The sequence below is a fragment of the Thermobia domestica genome, chromosome 15 (assembly GCF_964235325.1).
Source record: "Thermobia domestica chromosome 15, izTheDome1.hap1.1, whole genome shotgun sequence".
In the NCBI taxonomy this organism is placed as follows: domain Eukaryota; kingdom Metazoa; phylum Arthropoda; class Insecta; order Zygentoma; family Lepismatidae; genus Thermobia; species Thermobia domestica.
In genome coordinates this window covers 34210781-34230819 of record NC_137468.1, presented here as the reverse complement: position 1 = coordinate 34230819, position 20039 = coordinate 34210781, and the positions used below count along the sequence as shown (strand labels likewise).

General features: G+C 36.1%; 1 protein-coding gene across 5 annotated transcripts in view; it reads right to left on the bottom strand.

Moving 5' to 3' along the window:
• The window catches only part of GlcAT-P (Glucuronyltransferase P), a 261409-nt gene that overhangs the window by 11426 nt on the left and 229944 nt on the right, over positions 1-20039 (bottom strand). For all 5 annotated transcript variants that reach the window (XM_081739556.1, XM_081739558.1, XM_081739554.1 and 2 more), the window contains exon 5: positions 4664-4777. In XM_081739556.1, the coding sequence (XP_081595682.1) occupies positions 4664-4777 (114 nt within the window). The remainder of the gene's footprint in view (positions 1-4663; positions 4778-20039) is intronic.

The following is a 20039-nucleotide window of genomic DNA, read 5'->3' as shown; positions in this document are numbered from 1 at the left end:
TATACGTTACTCAGATTAAAATTTAAATTTTATTAGTGATGCCAGGTTCTCTCAGGATTTTTTTTTTTTTTTTTTTTTTTAGAAAAATCTCTAATGAATACCAAATTCTAAAGTTAGCACGCTCCTGCGTTTATTCGGACATATCCGCATTTTCAGGGTAAAAATTTCCGTCCGGATACATTTTATGAAATTTCCTGATTTCTTCTCATTTTCTAAGCTCACGCGTATTGTCTTATAATGTAGTCTATCGTGTTAGTAATAGCGCTGAATGAGGAATATAGGAATTGGTTATCTTGGAATGACAATTGCTCGCGTCAACCCTTTATGTTCCTCCCGTATCCAATAAGCATATTTAAATAGTTAAATCTAAGCACACCATGATTCTGTTTCTTATTATATGCTTCGTGTATATAACGAGTTATTCAAGGGAAAGTGTGGCCGGATTTTGGCATTTCAGTATGCTGTAACCCTATAAACATCCCTCAATTTGATAAATATCACTATTCCTGTACTCAGTAATACATACACAGGGTGTTAATGAACTATACCGACCAACTGTAAGAGGTGATTCCTTACATCAAATTAAGAGAAAAAGTTCATATGGACCTGTGGGGAAAAGTGCATAGTTTCAGAGCTAGGGTTGTCCAAAATCGTGAAAAAGCCAAATTTCAAGAGGCCATATTTCGAATTCGAGAGACTGTGGATGATGATCCTTATTAACGTAAAGGAAGTCACGCATACGTAATCCAAAACTGCATATTTTATTGATGTTCAATGGGTGTACAGAATATTTCCTACAGGGTGAAATTCCTAGACATGCCATCATCAACCGAATTTTGAGATATGCTCTGATTCTATGATTGGTCCAAAGTAGGCAAACGATAAGCCTTGACAGCAGTGAACACGAAATCCTTTGGCGCGATGTCGGAAGTGTTAAGGATTATCAGCAGCACGGTCTCTCGTCTCGGGAAAACGCATGCTGCGATGTTTTCTTTCACGCTTATAAGTGAAGAAAACGTGAAATATACCGTGACGAAATACATCGCACCACACGTTATTCCGAACACTAAAAACATGGAGCTGACGGTTCCTAACACTTCCGACCTCCCTCCAAAGCATTTTATGTCCATTATTGTCAAGGCTTAACTCCTGCCTACTTTGGACTCTCCTTGAAATCAGGTTATATCTGAAAACTCCATTGAGAGCATATCTGAGAGTTACACCGTGTAGGGAATAAATAGTTAAATCTAAGCACACCATGATTCTTATATACGATGACTTGTATACCTATTGAAAATCGATGAAATACGCACTTTTGGATTGTGTATGCGTGGCTTTCTTTACGCTGATAAGGACCACCATCGACAGTTTCTGGAATTCGAAATAGGACCTGTTAAAATTTAGCTATTTTTCGCGATTTTGGACAGTCCTAGCTCTGAAACTATGCACTTTTCGCCATAGGTCCATATAAACTTTTTCTCTTATTTTGATGTGAGGAATCACCTCTTACAGTTTGTCGGTATAGTTCATTAACACCCTGTATATATAAAAACACGAATCTTGCTTTATAATATTCTTAAAATATATTGAATTTTGATATCAAATTACAAACCGAGATAAATCGAAAATCGCGATAATCGAAATCGCAATAATTGAGGTATTCATGTACTATAAACACGAATTAGGGTCTATGACTAAAATAATCGTGAAATAATGACCCATTCTCTAAACAGAGCTAAGTAGCATAACCAACTGCTCTTTTACTAAACAAAATAGTGCATCGTATTGCTGGAGGAATCACAAGGAAGAAACCTACTATAATTTCGGCAATCGATTTTTTTTTTTTATATAATTTGCTTTGGCGTTTCTCATTGTTTCTCATTTTGAATCATTCTAACGATTTTGGAGAACGATTTGTAAGGCAAATCTTCTTTCCTCTTGAAGAAGATTGCTAAGGTCAAAGGTCTTTGGGGACAATGATTCATTATGTATGCTTCACAGACGAAAGACGACCAGTGAAATTACTAAGAAAACTATTTTCTCGGAAACTAAACGCAAAAATAACCAATGTTTGATTCGAAGAGTGTTTCAAGTTAATTGCATACTTCAAGTGCAAGATAATCAGAAAATCCCCTTCATTTAAGACATTTCGCTAAAATATTCCCTCAATTCTTTTCCACCTCCGTGTGGAAAATTCTTACGCAGTGGGATTTATTTCTCAGCCTGGCAACGATGAATTCTACAGGTTGAGTGCAAAATATGGAAACAATCATGTTATTGTTTTCTGTTTGGGTGACACTTATTCAAAAACTTTTTTCGTAGAAGGGGAACTGTGGAATGGACAGAAGTGGAGTCAGAATTTTTCCTCTCTGGGTGGATCATGAAATATTCAATAAAATATATTTAAACCCAGAAACTAAGAGGATGAAGGTAATCTTTGTCGTGTGTTCAATTTTTTTTTTTTTTTCAGTAGGATTCCTAAGATGTTTGGACTTTAAAATTTTGTTCATTTCAACCTCATATTCACGTTTGTTATTTTTATTATATAATTACATTTAAAAAAAAAAAATAAGAAACCTTGTAATGTGGCCTCATTTGATCCCTTTCCTTGGAAATGCACGAAAATATTTTTTTCTTCTTTCTGTCAAAATTTCTTTTCACTTTTTCTTAAAGAAGAATACACGAAAATAGTTTTTTGCTTCTGTCAAAATTTTTTCTCATTTTTCTTAAAGAAGAAAATTATTTGTTTTTGTTCACGGAAGTTTATAAGCAAATTTTCAAGTATTAATTGTATTATTTATTGATTTCTTCTTCAGATATTATTATTATTATTATTATTATTATTATTATTATTATCATTATTATTATTATTATTATTATTATTATTATTATTATTATTATTATTATTATTATTATTATTATTATTATTATTATTATTATTATTATGAAAGTGGAAATCAGTGCCGTGCCGTGGAAAATCAGCGCCTGGGGCGAGAATATACGATGGCGCCCCTGTACATATGAGTGAGGTCGACAGACCAGCCGCGAAAGCGCCACCATAGCGCGAAGCGAAAGAAAATTTTCAAAAATAAACTCTGCTTTTCCTTGATTTTGAGCACTTTTTATTACTTTTTTCCTTCCATGTTATATATATGTACATGCATTTTCCTAACATGAGTAAAATTATAGGACCACTTCCTAATACAGGAATAGGATTTAAGTACATACTAGTAATATTCCAAGTAATTTTTCCTCTTTTTTTTCTTTCTTTTCTTCTTTTTTCCTCCCGAATTTTGCGCCGCCTTATTTCGGCGTCCTGGGACGTCGCCCCGCGCTCGTTCCCACGGCACGGCACTGGTGGGAATATCACATCAATTGAACTCGGATGTGTTCACGATCTAGCTACACTTTTAACTACTCGACTGCGGGGAGGCGTCTTGTCTCTCGTGCCTGTGTAGCTAGTAGCGTAACGCAAAAATGTCGGGCCTCCCCACAGGATTTTTGGGCCCCGCTTTCCCTGCCCATATATTATGTCCCTGTAGAAGACAATAGTTATCCATGGAATATCATAAAATTACAATTAAAATTAATACTCACCACAAAAGGCAAAAATCATTTTCCCTTAACTTTCGAGTGCTAAGATGATTTTTTAAACTGATGTTGCTAGAAAGGATGAATTTTCACCCAGAGCATATATTTCTTTTCTAAAGTAAATAATGTTGTTCAGGGAAATGGATATTCCGTATTCAGTTCACTTTTTGTAGTCTATAGTTCTTGGCATTTGCTTCGCGGTGCCCCCGTCGCAATGCAGGCCCTGTGGGCCCCTCTGTTACGCCATTGTGTGTACTTGTGTATTTCCTAACCTCTATACAATACTTTGCCTATTTATATATGATCGTGAATAAAACAAATTTGACATCTACAAAATCACTTTTAAACCATTAACACAAAATTGTGAAAAGTAGCTTGATGGCCAAGGTGATTTGATATCTTACAAATTTATTACAATTAATAATAATAATAATAATAATAATAATAATAATAATAATAATAATAATAATAATAATAATAATAATAATAATAATAATAATAATAATGAAGATAACAGAAATTGACTTGTTTGGAACTTGTGGGTGACGAATAAAAGAATATAACACCTAACGATGACGTGCTCTTCAGTAAGTATTTTCCACTGCTAGCCAAACGGGATAGCCTACGTAGAAGGTAAGAAAGTAATACGGCGATCAGATTTCACTGACAGCACAGGTAACACGAAACACAACAAAACATACAATTTTGAAATCAGAGTATTAAATTGATGCCCGCATAAAACCAAATGTATATCACTAATCATTCAAGAATTCTGTTTCCCTATGTTTACATGTTTAGAAAACCAGAGTAAAAAATTAAATACATATTTATTTGTCTATTATTTGCATTGATATCTTCAGAGAATATTTAATTATGCTGTAGATTACATTCAAAAACTATTGTACTAGAGATTTTTGATTAAAATTCAAGTCTATTGAACGTAAACATTTTCCTGTCTGTAGAACTACTACGCTTTTCTTATTCTGATTAGCAAGGTATTAGTAATACTGACAAATAATGTACTCTCACACCTCCCCTACAGCAACAAAAATGTAAAACTTTCACAACTCACCTTGGTGCAGTTGTCTGCTTTCAGTTCAATTTCTTTTGGATCGAAAGGTTTTAGACTTTTGAGAAAGCCATCCTCTTCATACCCTGGTTTGTATGGCATCGTGGCATTAGGCCTCTGAAAAGACATTTACAACAAAATACGTTATAGAAAGATAAAAGTAGATTTCTCCAAAAATTCGTTTTCAATTAATTTGTAAGATTAGCAACTATGGTAATGTCTGTATGTGCTAGGATGTGAGGTTAGCAATTATGACAACGTCTGTAAGTGCGCGGGGTTGGCAACAATGGCAACGTCTGTAATGCTACCCCATCAGGATCCTACCGCCTACAGTCGGACAATTTGTCCATGTCGACCAGATGCCGCGGTCGGATTGCCAGCGCCGGACACCGGCGTCTTTCCGCGCGATTTTCGAACGCGACGAATAGTTGCCTTGCCGAGCAGTCGGCAAACAGCCGGAAATGAACACTAAATAAGTCGGCGACGCCGTCGGAAAGAGGCCGGCATAAGGAGTCGACAGAGGATCGGGAAGAGGCCTTTCTGACTGTTTTGCCAACTCTGATGGTCGGTAACTTTGAACACGTAGATCGTCTTGCCGCCGCGGATGGATGCCGGCTGCTTCTGGCGGCCTGTCATCGTGGACGGTGGCAATCCCTCTTTCCGACCGCGACTTCCTGATGGGGTAGGCTCGACAACCATATCAAGGTCTGTAAGCAAGCCCGTGTTTAGATATTTTACACCCTAGACCCAAAAAAATTTTGCTCTCCCCTCTTCCATATTTGTTCGTATTCTGTTATGTGTAAGCAACAATATAATCAAAAACCGGACAAAATACAAAGCATTATAGTGTTTCTAAAAATAGAATACAAAATAAAAGCAAAAATCACTAAAACTACTAAATACTAGTCTACACGAAATGCAACACAATAATGTCGATATGTTTCCAAGCATAGTTAATCATTTTTCAATATACAACTCACTTAAACATATCTCTCATGGCCAGCCAAATTTTCCCCCATACTATAATTTAATCTCGATTTTTTGAATATGCTGCCCCGGCCCCAGACCCATGTGACCCGTGCGTAAATACGGGCCTGTTTATAAGTGGAAGGGCCGGTAACCATGACATCTGTAAGTAGAAATGCAAGGGCTCGGAAAAAAACCGGCTTTCTTGGAAAAAAACTCGGTTTTTTCTGCTTCGCTTTTTTGCTTGGGAAATTTTGGGCTTTTTTTTTTTTTTTTCAAAATTCTGCTTTAAATTGATAAAGCAAACTTTGTTTCGCTTCTCTATAACACAAAAAGTCATTTAATTAGTGCTTGATGCTGATAATAATATAAAAACCTCGAAAATAAACCACGAATTTCGAAAAGATATTTCAAACAATTTTACTTCAACATATTTACATTATGAATTCCAAAGGATTAACCAATGTATATAATAAGAATTTTTAACCTTCTATATAAAAAAAAGTAAGCAGAATTGGCAAGAATCTTGGTTGTTTTTGAAAATGCCAAAATCCCGTTTTGGGGGGGATATTTAAACCAGGCTTTTTTGGGGTTTAAACCAGGTTTTTTGATTTAGATATTTTGCTTTATATATTTATATTACATATTCACAGAAATAAGTTTGTTTCGCCTTGGTGTTGTTATGCAACAACAGGGTTATGCTGGAAGAGGTCACATAAGCTTAAAGAAGTCCGGTCAGTAAATTTCTTAATTGAGAAGCTCCCACCCTAGCCGTCGGAAAAATCCCGTCATTACTTGAAATGTAAAACAATAACGGGAAAATCCTGTTATTGCTTTGCATATAAAATTTAAAGGTCAACATATCATAATCAGTACCGTACGCTAAAACTGAGGTATTAAATTACAATTTTAGTACGTAGATATAATTGAAAGTCCAATCCAAGCTAATGTTGGAAGCTACGTAGGCAATCGATAAATTTTGCCAATTTCTATCAATATATTTCAGCTATTTTGGCTTATTTATAAAACAGGCATTTAGGCATGCAGAAATATACAATTTGGTTTCGTTTCGTATGTTTAGACCAGCGTTTCCCAACCTTTTTCAACTTGCGGCACACTATGGGTGTAACTTGAATTCTCGCGGCACACTCATAGTTATTATTTGTAAATATATATAATACCGTGGTATTTTTTTTTTTCTGTGATTACTGATCTTCTCACAGAGAAGAAAGCTCAATCACTGGTTCTTCCCCGTGATAAATCATTATGCTTAATTTTAATTTTAATTTAAAAATAGAAAACAATTGCAATGAAATATTGGACTCAAGTTTTTAAAACTAAGCTTTCTTTTTCGAAAACTGTGTCCAACCTTTCACTAAGAAGAAAGATCACTAAATAACGAACGAACAAACAAATCTCTTTTAGTTTCAAAACACAAATGTAGGTAATTTATATGCATGTTCGCTTTGTCGAAAGGATTGAATGATATTTTAAAATTTCAAGTTACGAAATAGTCTGCAGCAATAAAGAAGCAATAATAGTCGTAACAGTGATAACAAATACTTTTTTTAACATTAAAAGTGAACAGAAAAGTAACACGGTATGAAACTTAAAGTTGTAGATTCATAGTAGAGGTTCATAATAATGTGAAATACAAATATACATTTTTCCTTTGTCTTGCAATTTGATTGCTATAGAATTAATAATTTGTTTCGATTTCCTCGCGGCACACCAGCGGCCCATTCACGGCACACCAGTGTGCCGCGGCACACCGGTTGGGAAACGCTGGTTTAGACTTAACATCCTTACGTAATACCGAGGTTAAGGAGAAGACTTTCGCTTAAACTGACATCCGAACCGCTACTTGGTTTACGCATGAAAGAAGCGTTGTTGTTTGACCGAGAATTGAACATGGGACACCTTGATTAAAACGTGAAAGGGAAATAAAACTATTGCAGGTGGTCTGATATGTGGAAATGTCATCATGAAGTTCACACGATTCGAATTTCTAGTTCTTTTATTTATTTAATTTTTTTTGGTTTAAACCAGTTATTAAAAAAAGAAAAGTTGGTGTAAACCAACCAACCCTAAAAGTAAACACTTCTTTTTAAAAAATACACAAATAACTAGCAAAATTGTATGTAGTATTTTTACTTCAAAATATTCCATACCCTCTTTTTGAAACAAAATAAAATTAAAATAAACCATAAGAGAAATACTTAGATTTATATGATATACTTAAAGGCTGCACATCTAGAGCTTTTGGTTTTGTATATTCTTGAAATTCTACAGTTAAGTTTTATATAACCACCATCACGGTTTACCCAATCCTCAAGTTTTGTTAATTTTTAACAAGAGGGATTCAACATATCATTACGGACCCCCCCTCACCCCAACAAAGGACTACGGAATATATTTAAGTTAAGCTAAATACAACTGCACAACAAACATGACTGAGTGGTTAGCTTTTACGCTTCTATCGGTAAGTCAGGGATTCAACCCAGCATTCGACCATTCTGACAAAGCTTTTCTTCATTCCATGTGTGAATGTAGAAATAGTGCGTGCACTGTGAGTTGGCCGACTTCCTTTCTTATTGTTTTTAAATCGTTATTACTAATTACCAGCAGTGACGGTTTTGCGAAGGTTAGGGGGGCGGTCTTTTGGACTGAAGCCTGTCCCCCAAAGTTACGGAATGTCTGCAGAAAACGAAATATCTATTAGTTATGCCTTTACTCATAAACTTTAAGCTCCCGTCAAATAATTCCGAATGTTTAGAAAAACTAAACATTAGTAAGAAAAACCCTTCCCAAAATGCTTTTCTAAATCCACCACTGATTCTCAGTATAAAATGATCTTTAAGGTTGTATCCGGAAGATTATTGCTAAACATATAACGAAAGTTATGCCTGTACTCATAAACTTCAAGCACCTCCCAAATAAAATTAGGACTTTTTAGAAAACGAACACGCAAAAAGAGAAACCCCTCCTAAAGCACTTTTCCAAATCCGCTACGGATTATTTGTACAAATTGGTATTCAAGGTTGTGTCTGGAAAAGTTATTGCTAAATCGCTGGACAGCTACAATATAACAGAAATGTGGAAGTACGGTTTGACGGATATATTGAAAACCTACCGTACGCTTTGACGGATATATAGAAAAACGTAAGTTTAACTTTTGCGCTAGAAGCTAGAGTACTAAGCTCTTAGAAATGAAACACGGATGACAAATTACAATGATCTAAAGAAGAAAAAAAATGTCGATAACTCAAAATCAAGTTAAATAACCTGTAAAATTGCCCTCAAATACTACATTCTTCAAGTTAGTTTTAATTTGTAAAACATGTGCTCCATCCATCTTGATGGTGAATTTCAGAGCGAAATATCGCATTTAGGTCATGGAATTCTTATCTAACTATAGAATATACTATAAGAAAGCTATTTAAATAGAAAAATCATGAAAATGAAAAAAGCCAAAATTTCCAAAATTCTCGTTTTTTTCCCAAAAAAGCCGGCTTTTTATGTGAAAAAAACCATCGATTCAAAAAAGCCTTTTTTTTGGCATCTCTATCTGTAAGTAGTATGTTGGAACTATGGCAATGTCTGTAAGTAGTATGATTAGCAAGTATGGCAACGCCTGTAAGTAGTATGATTAACAACTATGGCAACGTCTGTAAGTAGCATGATTAACAACTATGGCAACGTATGTACGTAATATGATTAAGTTAGTTACTACGGCAACGTCTGTAAGTAGTATGATTAGCAAGTATGGCAACGCCTGTAAGTAGTATGATTAACAACTATGGCAACGTCTGTAAGTAGCATGATTAACAACTATGGCAACGTATGTACGTAATATGATTAAGTTAGTTACTACGGCAACGTCTGTAAGTAGTATGATTAGCAAGTGTGGCAACGTCTGTAAGTAGTATGATTAGCAAGTATGGCAACGTTTGTAAGTAGTATGATTAACTTAGCTACTATGGCAACGTCTGTAAGTAGTATGATTAGCAAGTATGGCAACGTCTGTAAGTAGTATGGTAAGCAAGTATGGCAACATCTGTAAGCAGTATGATTAACAAGTATGGCAATGTCTGTAAGTAGTATGATTAGGAAGTATGGCAACGTATGTATAAGTAGTATGATTAACAAGTATGGCAACGTCTGTAAGTAGTATGATTAGCAAGTATGGCAACGTCTGTAAGTAGTATGATTAGCAACTATGGCACCGTCTGTAAGTTGTGAGGTTAGAAAATACGGCAATGCTTTTAAGTGGTGGAATAGGCAATTATGGCAATTTCTATTGTATTTATGTTTAGCATTGCCGTCGTGGCACGGCAGAATGATCATTCAGGTTAGGCGATCTCATACCAAATGATTTTTTAAAACTTTCAGTGTGTCATGAAATGTGTTTCTGCTCAGACCAGATGATCGGAATCACTAATCGAGCAGGAGGCCTCGGTGGCTCAGTGGCAGAGAACTCACTCTATCGTGAGGAGTCTCACGTTTGATTAAAGGGTTTGTGAGTATGATGGACCATATCGTGTCCATCGTTTGGGGGTGGAGGGTTCTCCCATTGTCTTTCACATTTTCATTTTGCAAGTTCTTTCCTAATTATTAACTTCACTTTCATTGATCATACGTGTTTTTTAAGCCTTAGTGTTAGACATTAAAATCAGCTGAAGAGAACGAAGAGGATTACGGATTACCTCAAACATTCACTTATGAGTGAAGGGTTATGAATTTCGTTATTGTGGTGCGAAGTGATTGAAATCTACTAATACTTTATATGGGCCTGTTTATAAGTGGAAGGGGCGGTAACCATGACATCTGTAAGTAGTACGTTGCAACTATGGCAATGTTTGTAAGTAATATGATTAACAAGTATGACAACGTCTGTAAGTAGTATGATTAGGAAGTATGGCAACGTCTGTAAGTAGTATGATTAACAACTATGACAACGTCTGTAAGTAGCATGATTAGCAACTATGCCAACGTATGTACGTAGTATGATTAACTTAGCTACTATGGCAACGTCTGTAAGTAGTGTGATTAACAACTATGGCAACGTCTGTAAGTAGTATGATTAACAACTATGACAACGTCTGTAAGTAGCATGATTAGCAACTATGCCAACGTATGTACGTAGTATGATTAACTTAGCTACTATGGCAACGTCTGTAAGTAGTATGATTAGGAAGTATGGCAACGTCTGTAAGTAGTATTTCATAGTTCAATATTGATTTTCATAGAGCAAAGATGGTGAGAGATATTGAGATGCGATTTTTACAATTGATTCAGCTTCCCAAGAATAGGTTCCACCTTCTCTATTAAGTCTATTCAAACCGGAAGTGGTTAAAATTAACCATTTCCGATCTCAACATTTATCGTCATAGAACAAAAATCGTAATATCTAGCGACAAGTAAATTCCTGCGATCGATTCAGGGTGTCAAGAGAACACACCATCACAACCTATAACAATCTACCCAAACCGGAAGTGGTTATAATTCACTACTACTTCCCGTTTCAATACTGATTTTCCTAGAACAAAAACGTGTATCGAGGTGTAATTTTTTTTCAATCCATTTAGTTTCCAAAGAGTAGACCTACGTGTGTTATCTCCTCCCTTAACCACCTATTAAACCAGAAGCGATGCAAATTAACGATCTGATTTCAATGTTTATAGCCATAGAACAAAAATGGTAAAAAAAAAAAAAAAAGCAAATAATGACTTTCTGATATGGATTCAGCGACCGAGAAATAGTTTCTACCTTTGATCTTATTGCTCTATTGCAACCAGTAGTTATAGATGTACTACTTTAAGTCAGAGGCGTCATTTAGGGAGAGCAGGAGGGGGCAATTGCTCCCCCCAAGAGTTTGAAGAATACATATACTTTAATCGATTGTCTACTAATATACTAGTACAAAACGTGAAAGTCTTATGTTGGTGGTACTTTTGCCCCCCCAAGCGAAGTCTGAAATGACGCCCCTGTTTTGAGTATTCAATTTACATAGTTTGGAAGTATATCGTAGTTTCACACTGTGAAACGAAACTCACTTATTTTTATTTTATTTATTTATTTATTTTTGACTGGACATCTGGAAGTCCTAGTAAGGACGTAGCAATACACCAGTAGAGCCATTTCAGATTTTGCCAGGGAGGAGCAAGATTGTATACAATTCATAAAAAGTGTGTGTTTCTCAAACTTAACGGGGGGGCGCAATTGCTCCCCTGCCCTTCCCAATTTATACTTTGCAATCCATTTGCTTGTTTCAGTTGTATATCATTTAATACAAACGTTTTAACAAAGAATCCGGTTGCAGAATTGTCATTAAAAGAAAACCTCACAATTATAACTTTAAAGTTCAAAGACTGTGTGAGAACAAAAAAGTACTTTGAATTCATGCAGAACCTTCCTATGTGTCAGTATTTTGAGGTGAATATACTGTTTCCCGTGGGCAGATCGTACATCACAGGTTATAATGTGTAATTAAATTTTAAAAATACGAAGAGATACATCTCTCACAGACAATCTAATGTTTGACTTCTTTCCTGGTTTCTGACTCTTCCGTTGCACGCGATGATAAAAAATTGCGGAAGTGCATGCAATAATGGGATGATAAAATGAACACTATCTGTATGAGTGTATTGAAAGTAAGATAGAAAAGCATGGGTAGATATGTTAAATTGTTACACCTGATAATAATTAGATGCATGTACTATTTTAATGGAAGATAGAGATGGATAAGATGCATTTATTGTTATACATGATTCTTTTGTTGCAATGATAATAACAATTGTGTACTTTATGATGAAATCAGGGCATAGAAAAAAAGAAAAAGGTTCAAAGATAACACAAGTAATAATCAATGGATCTCATTGCTCTGAATATTATGATGTTTAAATTTAAATGCCGATGTGTAGTTTTCGAGTAAATCAAGAAAAAGCCATCCTTTTGCAAACCTAAAAAATTGGTGCTCTACGATAACCACGCAACCAATTAAGACGAAATTTACACTGAAGCATAGATTAATCAAACTTTCCACTATGACACTGGCAAAATGCCAGTATGCACGAGGGACACTAGCATGGCGAGAAGGGATTCAGTAGGGTACACTACCCTTAAGGGTCTTCACTACAGCGAAATTAAACTACCGCTAATTTTAGAGTTTTTCTGTAATATCTTCAAAACAAAAATAAAAATATTCGAAAAACAGAAACGTAGTGAACTAGACAATACGATTTTGCATGTGATACCGTTATTATAACTCATCTATCTGCTTTCAATTTGCAACTGTAAATATATTTAGCATTTTTTGCGGGTTCTGTAAATAGCGGCATACAAAAAGTAGATAAGATAGGTGAATTGTGGTAAAGGTATCACATGCAAAATCGCATTGTCTAGTTCACTACATTTTTGCTTTTCGAATATTTTTATTTATTTTCAAGATATTACAGAAAAATTCTAAAATTAGCGGTAGTTTAATTTCGCTGTAGTGAAGACCCTTAAAAAAATCCTAACTCAACATAAATTTGTACACTCTCTGAATAAAACTATATTTGTTTAGCAGGGAAATGATTGATGTAGCATGAAAATTTGATCGTACACTTCATCTGTACTCTTTCTCTCATAAAAAATAATCAAGTTCTACCATTTTTTTCCTGAAAATATAGGGGAAGTATCTTACACTTACTTATTGTGCTTTCGGGTGGAGAATAATACCCGTTCAATACTATCTACCTAGGTAGTTGATTCTAGTGTCGGACCCCTCCTAAGAAAAATTTCGGGTGCGCGACTGCATTTAATGAGACACAGCTCATAATTATGATTAATTCTTCAATTACAATTTTTCTTTAACTGTAAAGCTGTCCAAGAAAAAAAAAAACATTAATGGATAGGCCACGTTGAGCCGAACAAAAACAAAATGCTTGACGGTAAAATCTGATGCGTAGTTCTCGAAAAAAATCCAGAAAAAATAATGAATTTTTATGGGTTTAAAGAATATATCGTTTTGCAACCTCACACAGTTGATGGTTTTCTGCTAATTGTTTAGGAATTTATCCGGACCTTAAAGGCAGAGCGGAGTAAGTCATTTTTTTTTTTATGAAAATGAGTTATTCCCAGATTTGAAACGCGTCTTCTGATATCTCTTATTCTTCGAAAGCTTGTACTCGTAGTTGTATTATGAATACTTTTTCAAATAGCAACAATAAAATAAGTCCGAAGGCACTTAAAGGCAAAAAGAAGTAAATCACTGTTTTCTGTCTCTCCTGAAAATTTAATAAAAATGACTTACTCCCCTTTGCCTTTAAGATCCGGTTCTTTACTGTGTATGTAACAAAATGCATTGCTATATACGACATGAAATCAAATCTTTCGGTTTAACGTCCCACGATTATGTCCCTTCGGCCAGAGGGAGACGAATGAACAAGGCAAGTGAATAATGATGGAATAAATGATGCAATGAGAATGTGGAAGGAAACGGGAGTATCCCGAGAAAACCCACGCTCACGATGTTGTCCAGCACTAGCTCGAACCAGGGTCCCCACGAACCAGAGGTAAGCGCTCTACCACTGAGCTACGGTGCTCCTATGCATTGTTATATAGTAAATCCCAAGTATATAGAAAACTACATGAACTGACCCCTGAAAATATAGGGCTACCTCCGGTTGACGTGGAAAGTTGAAATTTGGCATGATTGTAGCTTTTCGGGACTAACCGACAGGAAAATTGCCAAAAGTGAACATTTTAATGTTTTAGTTGGTCAAAAGGGGCGATGAAGAAATTTCCCATATTATTTTAAATTGGCTTTTTTTTTTAAAACCTGTAGTCTATTTCACGTACTTGGAATTGAAATAAAAACTTGAAATTCGGTATGCTTATACGTTTCTGTTTGCGTTAACGAAGTAAATCGCCAAAAATTAAAATTTCCAACTATAGAGTGGTTTGATGGGGTACTGAAAAATCTTTTCCACGTTATTTATATGGGATATCTACACCCCAAAATGTTTAGGCACTTCCGGCAGGATTAGAACGATGAAATATGGCATGATTGTACCCTTCCGGGACTAACCCACAGGAAAATTGTCAAAAGCGAAAATTTTTAGATTTTAAGTGGTAGAGCGTTCACCTCCGGTGCTTGGGGTCTCTGGTTCGATCCCAGCTCACGCCGTGTGGACTTTGTGGTGGACAAACACCATGATCGTGGGTTTTTCGGGGTTCTTCCGTTTCCTCCCACTTTCTTCATTCCACCATTTCATTTATTTCTCATCACCACTGTCTCCTTTAGCCTAACCAGCATAACCGTGGGACATAAAACTTAAAGATTTCACTTCGTTTTCTAATCTCTCTACTAAAACCAGAAGTGGAAAGAACTCTTCTACCACTTCTGATTTCACTATTAACTGAAAATAATACGCTATACAAACCAAATTCCCTCACGTAGTGTACACGTGCCCTGCTAGTACTTCTTATATTAATAAAGTTAGATCTCGGCCAAGGGAAGACGTCTCCCACATGCATTTTACTTTGATAATAGAATACAAGTATTACGACCTGAGCAAAGTATTTCACAGACTTCCTATAGGAATGAAAATCGACCATATGCGCATTTATTCCCTACATTGGTAAGAACAAAATGAAAATTGCAGAGTTGAGTGCCACAGTCGCCTAAGCGCCAAAATAGAAATTTCTCAGTTGTATCCTCTAGATGTCATTCCTTAGTCAGGGAGACGTTAACCTATCGGGAAACCTGGCTATTTCAATTCATCCTCTAAAGATAATTTGTTCTATTTACGCAAAAGTTGGAGTATTTTGTATAAGAGTCGCCTACGTCACATCCAATATGAAATTATGAACGTGACACATAGGCTACTTTGGCACTCCATCCTTCAATTCGTCTCTCATTGTTGATTTTGTGTATTGGTTTAGGTCCACGAAAACGTCACTATACTTACAAGAATGCATTGGCATAATATTTCATTGCATGTGAATGGGTACAAATACAGTGCTGGATTTACGTATAAGCTAAACAAGTGATAGCTTAGGGCCTCACTCTCTTGGGGGCCCTAAAAATTAAGAAAAACTGGCGGCAAGGGCGCCGATCCTGGGGCCCGGACTCCCCCAAAGCTCATGTGGGCCCCTATTGTATTTACGAATATACAATATTTGGTATAATTTGAATGCAATTTGTCTTAAAAATCCTCATATATATACCTTCTGCATCTGAATGCCCCCCCCCCCATTTACGGAGAAATCGTCGCCCTTGACTAATGTAATTTGTCCGTAATGTAATTTCAAAATAATAATAATAATAAAAAGCAAATACGATTAAATGCAGATACAAAGGTGCGTTTTGTATTATGTACTAGTTTGTTATGAATGGGTCGCCTGTTTTGCAGCTTGGCTTGTAATTGAATCCTGTTTCTCAGCCCCGCTTGTGATGGGATGGGGCCCGGTAATCCAGTCCCGCATATAATCGAGCCGTTTCCCAGCCCCGCTTGGGATGCGGCCCCATCTTCTATAGCTTATGACCCCATTAAACATAAATCCGGCACTTGAACAATATTATTTACATTGTATAATATAAACTCTGCTAAAGGCGGTAAGAATAATAATCCGAAACGTACGTTTATGAATGAATGAGCTTCAGTTTATAATAAGGAGTCAGAATATCTAAATATTATCTCCTAGATATCTTTGTAACCCAGGGGCGGACCCACGCGGGGGTCCACCGGGCCCAGACCCTCCCCCAAAAATGTAACTCTACATACATTTGTACATTTTCTTAATAAAATTTCTTGTTTAGCAAAAGAATGATTGAAAAATGAAATCTTTGAGTTTTACGTCCCACGATTATGCCGGTTAGGCTAAAGGAGAAGGTGATAATGAGAAATGAATGAAATGATGGCATGAAGGAAGTGGGAGGAAACGGCAAAACACCGAGAAAACCCACGAGCACGGTGTTTGTCCACCACAAAGTCCACACGGCGCGAACAGGGATCGAACCCGGGACCCAAAGCACCGGAGTTGAACGCTCTACCACTGAGTCACCGCGCCCCCCAAGAATGATTTATGTAGCATAAAGATTTAATCCTATATTTCATCTATACTCTTATTATACTCTTTTTTCTCTTAGGGCTATAAAAACAATCTAGTTTTTTTTTTTTTTTTTGTCTGAAAACATACGCGAAAGTACTTGGAACAATTACTTATTGTGTTTTCGGCTGTAGAATAATACTCGTTCAATACTACATAGACGTAATGTGTTGTAGTGGTAGTACTGGACCTCCCTAAAATTTGAACTCTATCAAACAAAAAAATCTTGGTGCCTGATGCAACCTGTAACTCTTAAAGGTTTAGAGAGTATGGTATTAGCATTACGCGAAACGTGTCTTCCTAATGAATGTATGAGATACAGATAACCACCGTTTAAGGCACCGTTACCCCGTCAAGATCTTAACGGATATAGTTTTCGTTAACAAACTCTCGTCTCGCAAGCAATATCATGATTTCATGACAAAAGAAGAATCTTTATTTCGCTTAAGATGACGGTCACAATTCATATGATTTATCTGCTACAGGATGACCCAAAAGAAACCGGAGTTTTATTCTAAAATATTAATTCACTAAGTTTTTTTTAAAAAGAAATTCTTTCAGTCTCCTTCAAAGTACTCTCCATTAGATAGGATGCACTTCTCCAATCTTCTTTCCCATTGTTTGAAGCACCCCTTTAAGTTTTCAACTTTGATATCGTCCAATACCCTCTACGAAGCTCTTTTCACAGCTCCCACCTCATCAAAACGTTTCCTTTTTAGATTTTTTTTTTTCATTTTCGAGTTAGGAAGAAAGTCGTATGGGGCTAGGTCTAACGAATATAGAAGGTGGAAAAAGACAGTTCACCCTTCAGAGTTCAACTAGCGGTTCACAGACAAGACCGTGTGTGCAGGAGCGTTGTCATGGTGAAGGAACTAGTCATCTGATCGCCACAGTTCCGGGCATTTCTTCCGCACATCTTCCCGCAAACATCTTGAAACTTGCAAATAAAAATGCTGGTTAATAGTCTGACCAGGGGGAACAAATTCCCGGTGCGCAATTTCACGAACATAAAAAGAACAATGATCATCGTCTTAACATTTGACCTCACTTTTTTTTTTTTTTTTTTGTCGGGGGTTTTCCACTAGATAGGCTCTTACTTGGTTTTAGGTCATATCCGTAACACCAAGTTTCATAACCGAGAATGACCTTGGTCAAAGAGTTTGAGTCACTTTCAATCTGATTTTTAAAGTCCTCGCTCAAATTCAGACGATTTCTTTTTTTTATCCTGTGTGAGCAGGCAAGGAAAAAACTTAGTAGCAACACGTCTCATTTGCAAATCCTGAGTTATAATCCACCGGGATGAGTTCCAACTCACTTCTGTTTGTTCTGAAATTTCGTTTTCAGTAATGACTTCGGAGGCGGCAAACGAAATCAGCTAAGTAAAACAACACTACGATCAAACGTTAACCTCCTACGTAGACGCTGCTTCGACGACTGATTTTAGAAGGCCTCTAGTAGACCCAGCTAGCAGGAGAACTCTCTACTACACCTAGGAAAGGCCCAAGGATGTTATAAAATAGAGGATCTGCACATACGTATCTTCATTCTATGAATTCAATGAAGCCAAGAAACAACCGAGCAACGTCTAAGCTGGCACGTTTGATTGGCAACTCTCGTTTCCGAACAAGGTATATAAAATAACAGGTAGCCCCAGTTCGCGATTAGTGTTCTGATTGGCTCCCTGTCCGTGACGTCATGTGGAGGTATCGGGAAAGATTTTTTTCGTTTGCCTGCTTGTTACACTTCACGCTTTATTCGTAAAACTAAATTCAATACATAATTATGATATTCCTTGTCTTTCCAAATACAAATAATGAGTTATTTCTACTAACAGATGAGACAATATAATGTAATAATTATATAAATACCGTCAATAATGATTAATTATCTACACAAATAAAAATGAATATAATGTTTACTCGCTAATTCATTCGAGAGCTTTGGACCGACTTTTATAATTATTAGTAACGTACATGAGTTGACCTGGCCTAACTAAGATTTTTATCACATTATTTTGATTAAAGGGCGAATCCTAAGGGGTAGAAGGGGTTGAAAATTTGTACCTAAAATACAGTATCTCACGAACCTATCAAGTTAGAAAGATGAAACTCGGTATATAAACTCCTTATTAAACTTAAAGAAAAGCGTGTCCCATTGTTTTTGAAAATTTCCGTTTTAAGGGGAAGAGGGGGCATTTTCTATTCGTTGTAACAATGTTCGATTGCTAACTTCTCCTTGACCTTAACGTACTTTCATGCAGCCTGGCCTAACTTAGGATCTTATCATTTTTTTTTTTTTTTGGCTCGGGATGAGAGGAGATAGGAAGGAGATGACAAATAATCAAATACAGCCGAAATTGGTGTCCAGTCCATCATTTTCAGGGTCACTGAAATGAATAGTGACCAAAACGATACCATTTAAAACCAAATTTATCCTCTTTGGATGTGGGGAAGGGGTGGCATTATGGATTTTTGTCGTTGCACTTCATTGAAACGTGAATTCTAGGGGTGGAAGGAGTTCAAATACTTTCCATAAACTAATCCTCTCAATAAGAACATTTCAGGTGGTAAAATACATAAAGCAAACATTATTCAAAATTTCAAAGATTCCGGGTATGCAACAATAAATTAGGTTAGGTTGTGTTAGGATAGGTTAGGTTACACTAGAAATCTAATCTACCCTAACCTAATATAACCGAATCTAACCTAACCTAATTTGGTAAGGTTAGGTTAAGTTAGGCCAGGTTAAAAACCTAACCCAACCCGTTGTATTTAGTGTGTATTAACCAAATTGTCAGAAGTCGTGGCTGCAAAATATTTCCTTTGCATTACTAATATTCGTTTATTACTCAATATAACACATTTTAAGTTATGTATTACAGGTTATAAGTTGCACAGATATCTATAGAGTGGTATACATACATGAAAGAACCAGCTTCACAGGGGAAAATTTGCAGTTATTTGTCCTACACTTTGCCGTTTGATTTATTGGAATTTAGTTTTTGTGGTTTAGCCCCCTCTCTCGGCCAGCCCTTCAATTATAAGAATATGGTAAGAGTGCACTTTGATCAGAACAAATGATTTTGTCACACGATGTGACATTCGAGAAGGAATAAAATCAATGTGATTTGTATGTAACAGGTATGGTTCGGTTATACAAGATTTGTTTAGGCTAGATTAGGTATAGTTAGGTTAGGTTGGGTTCGTAATAGGTTCCTATGAATATTCTGCTCAAAGTGCACTTTGAGCACTTTGCCAGAATAATGTTTCAGATACTTAACAAAATATACGAATACCATTTAAACTAAAGAATATAT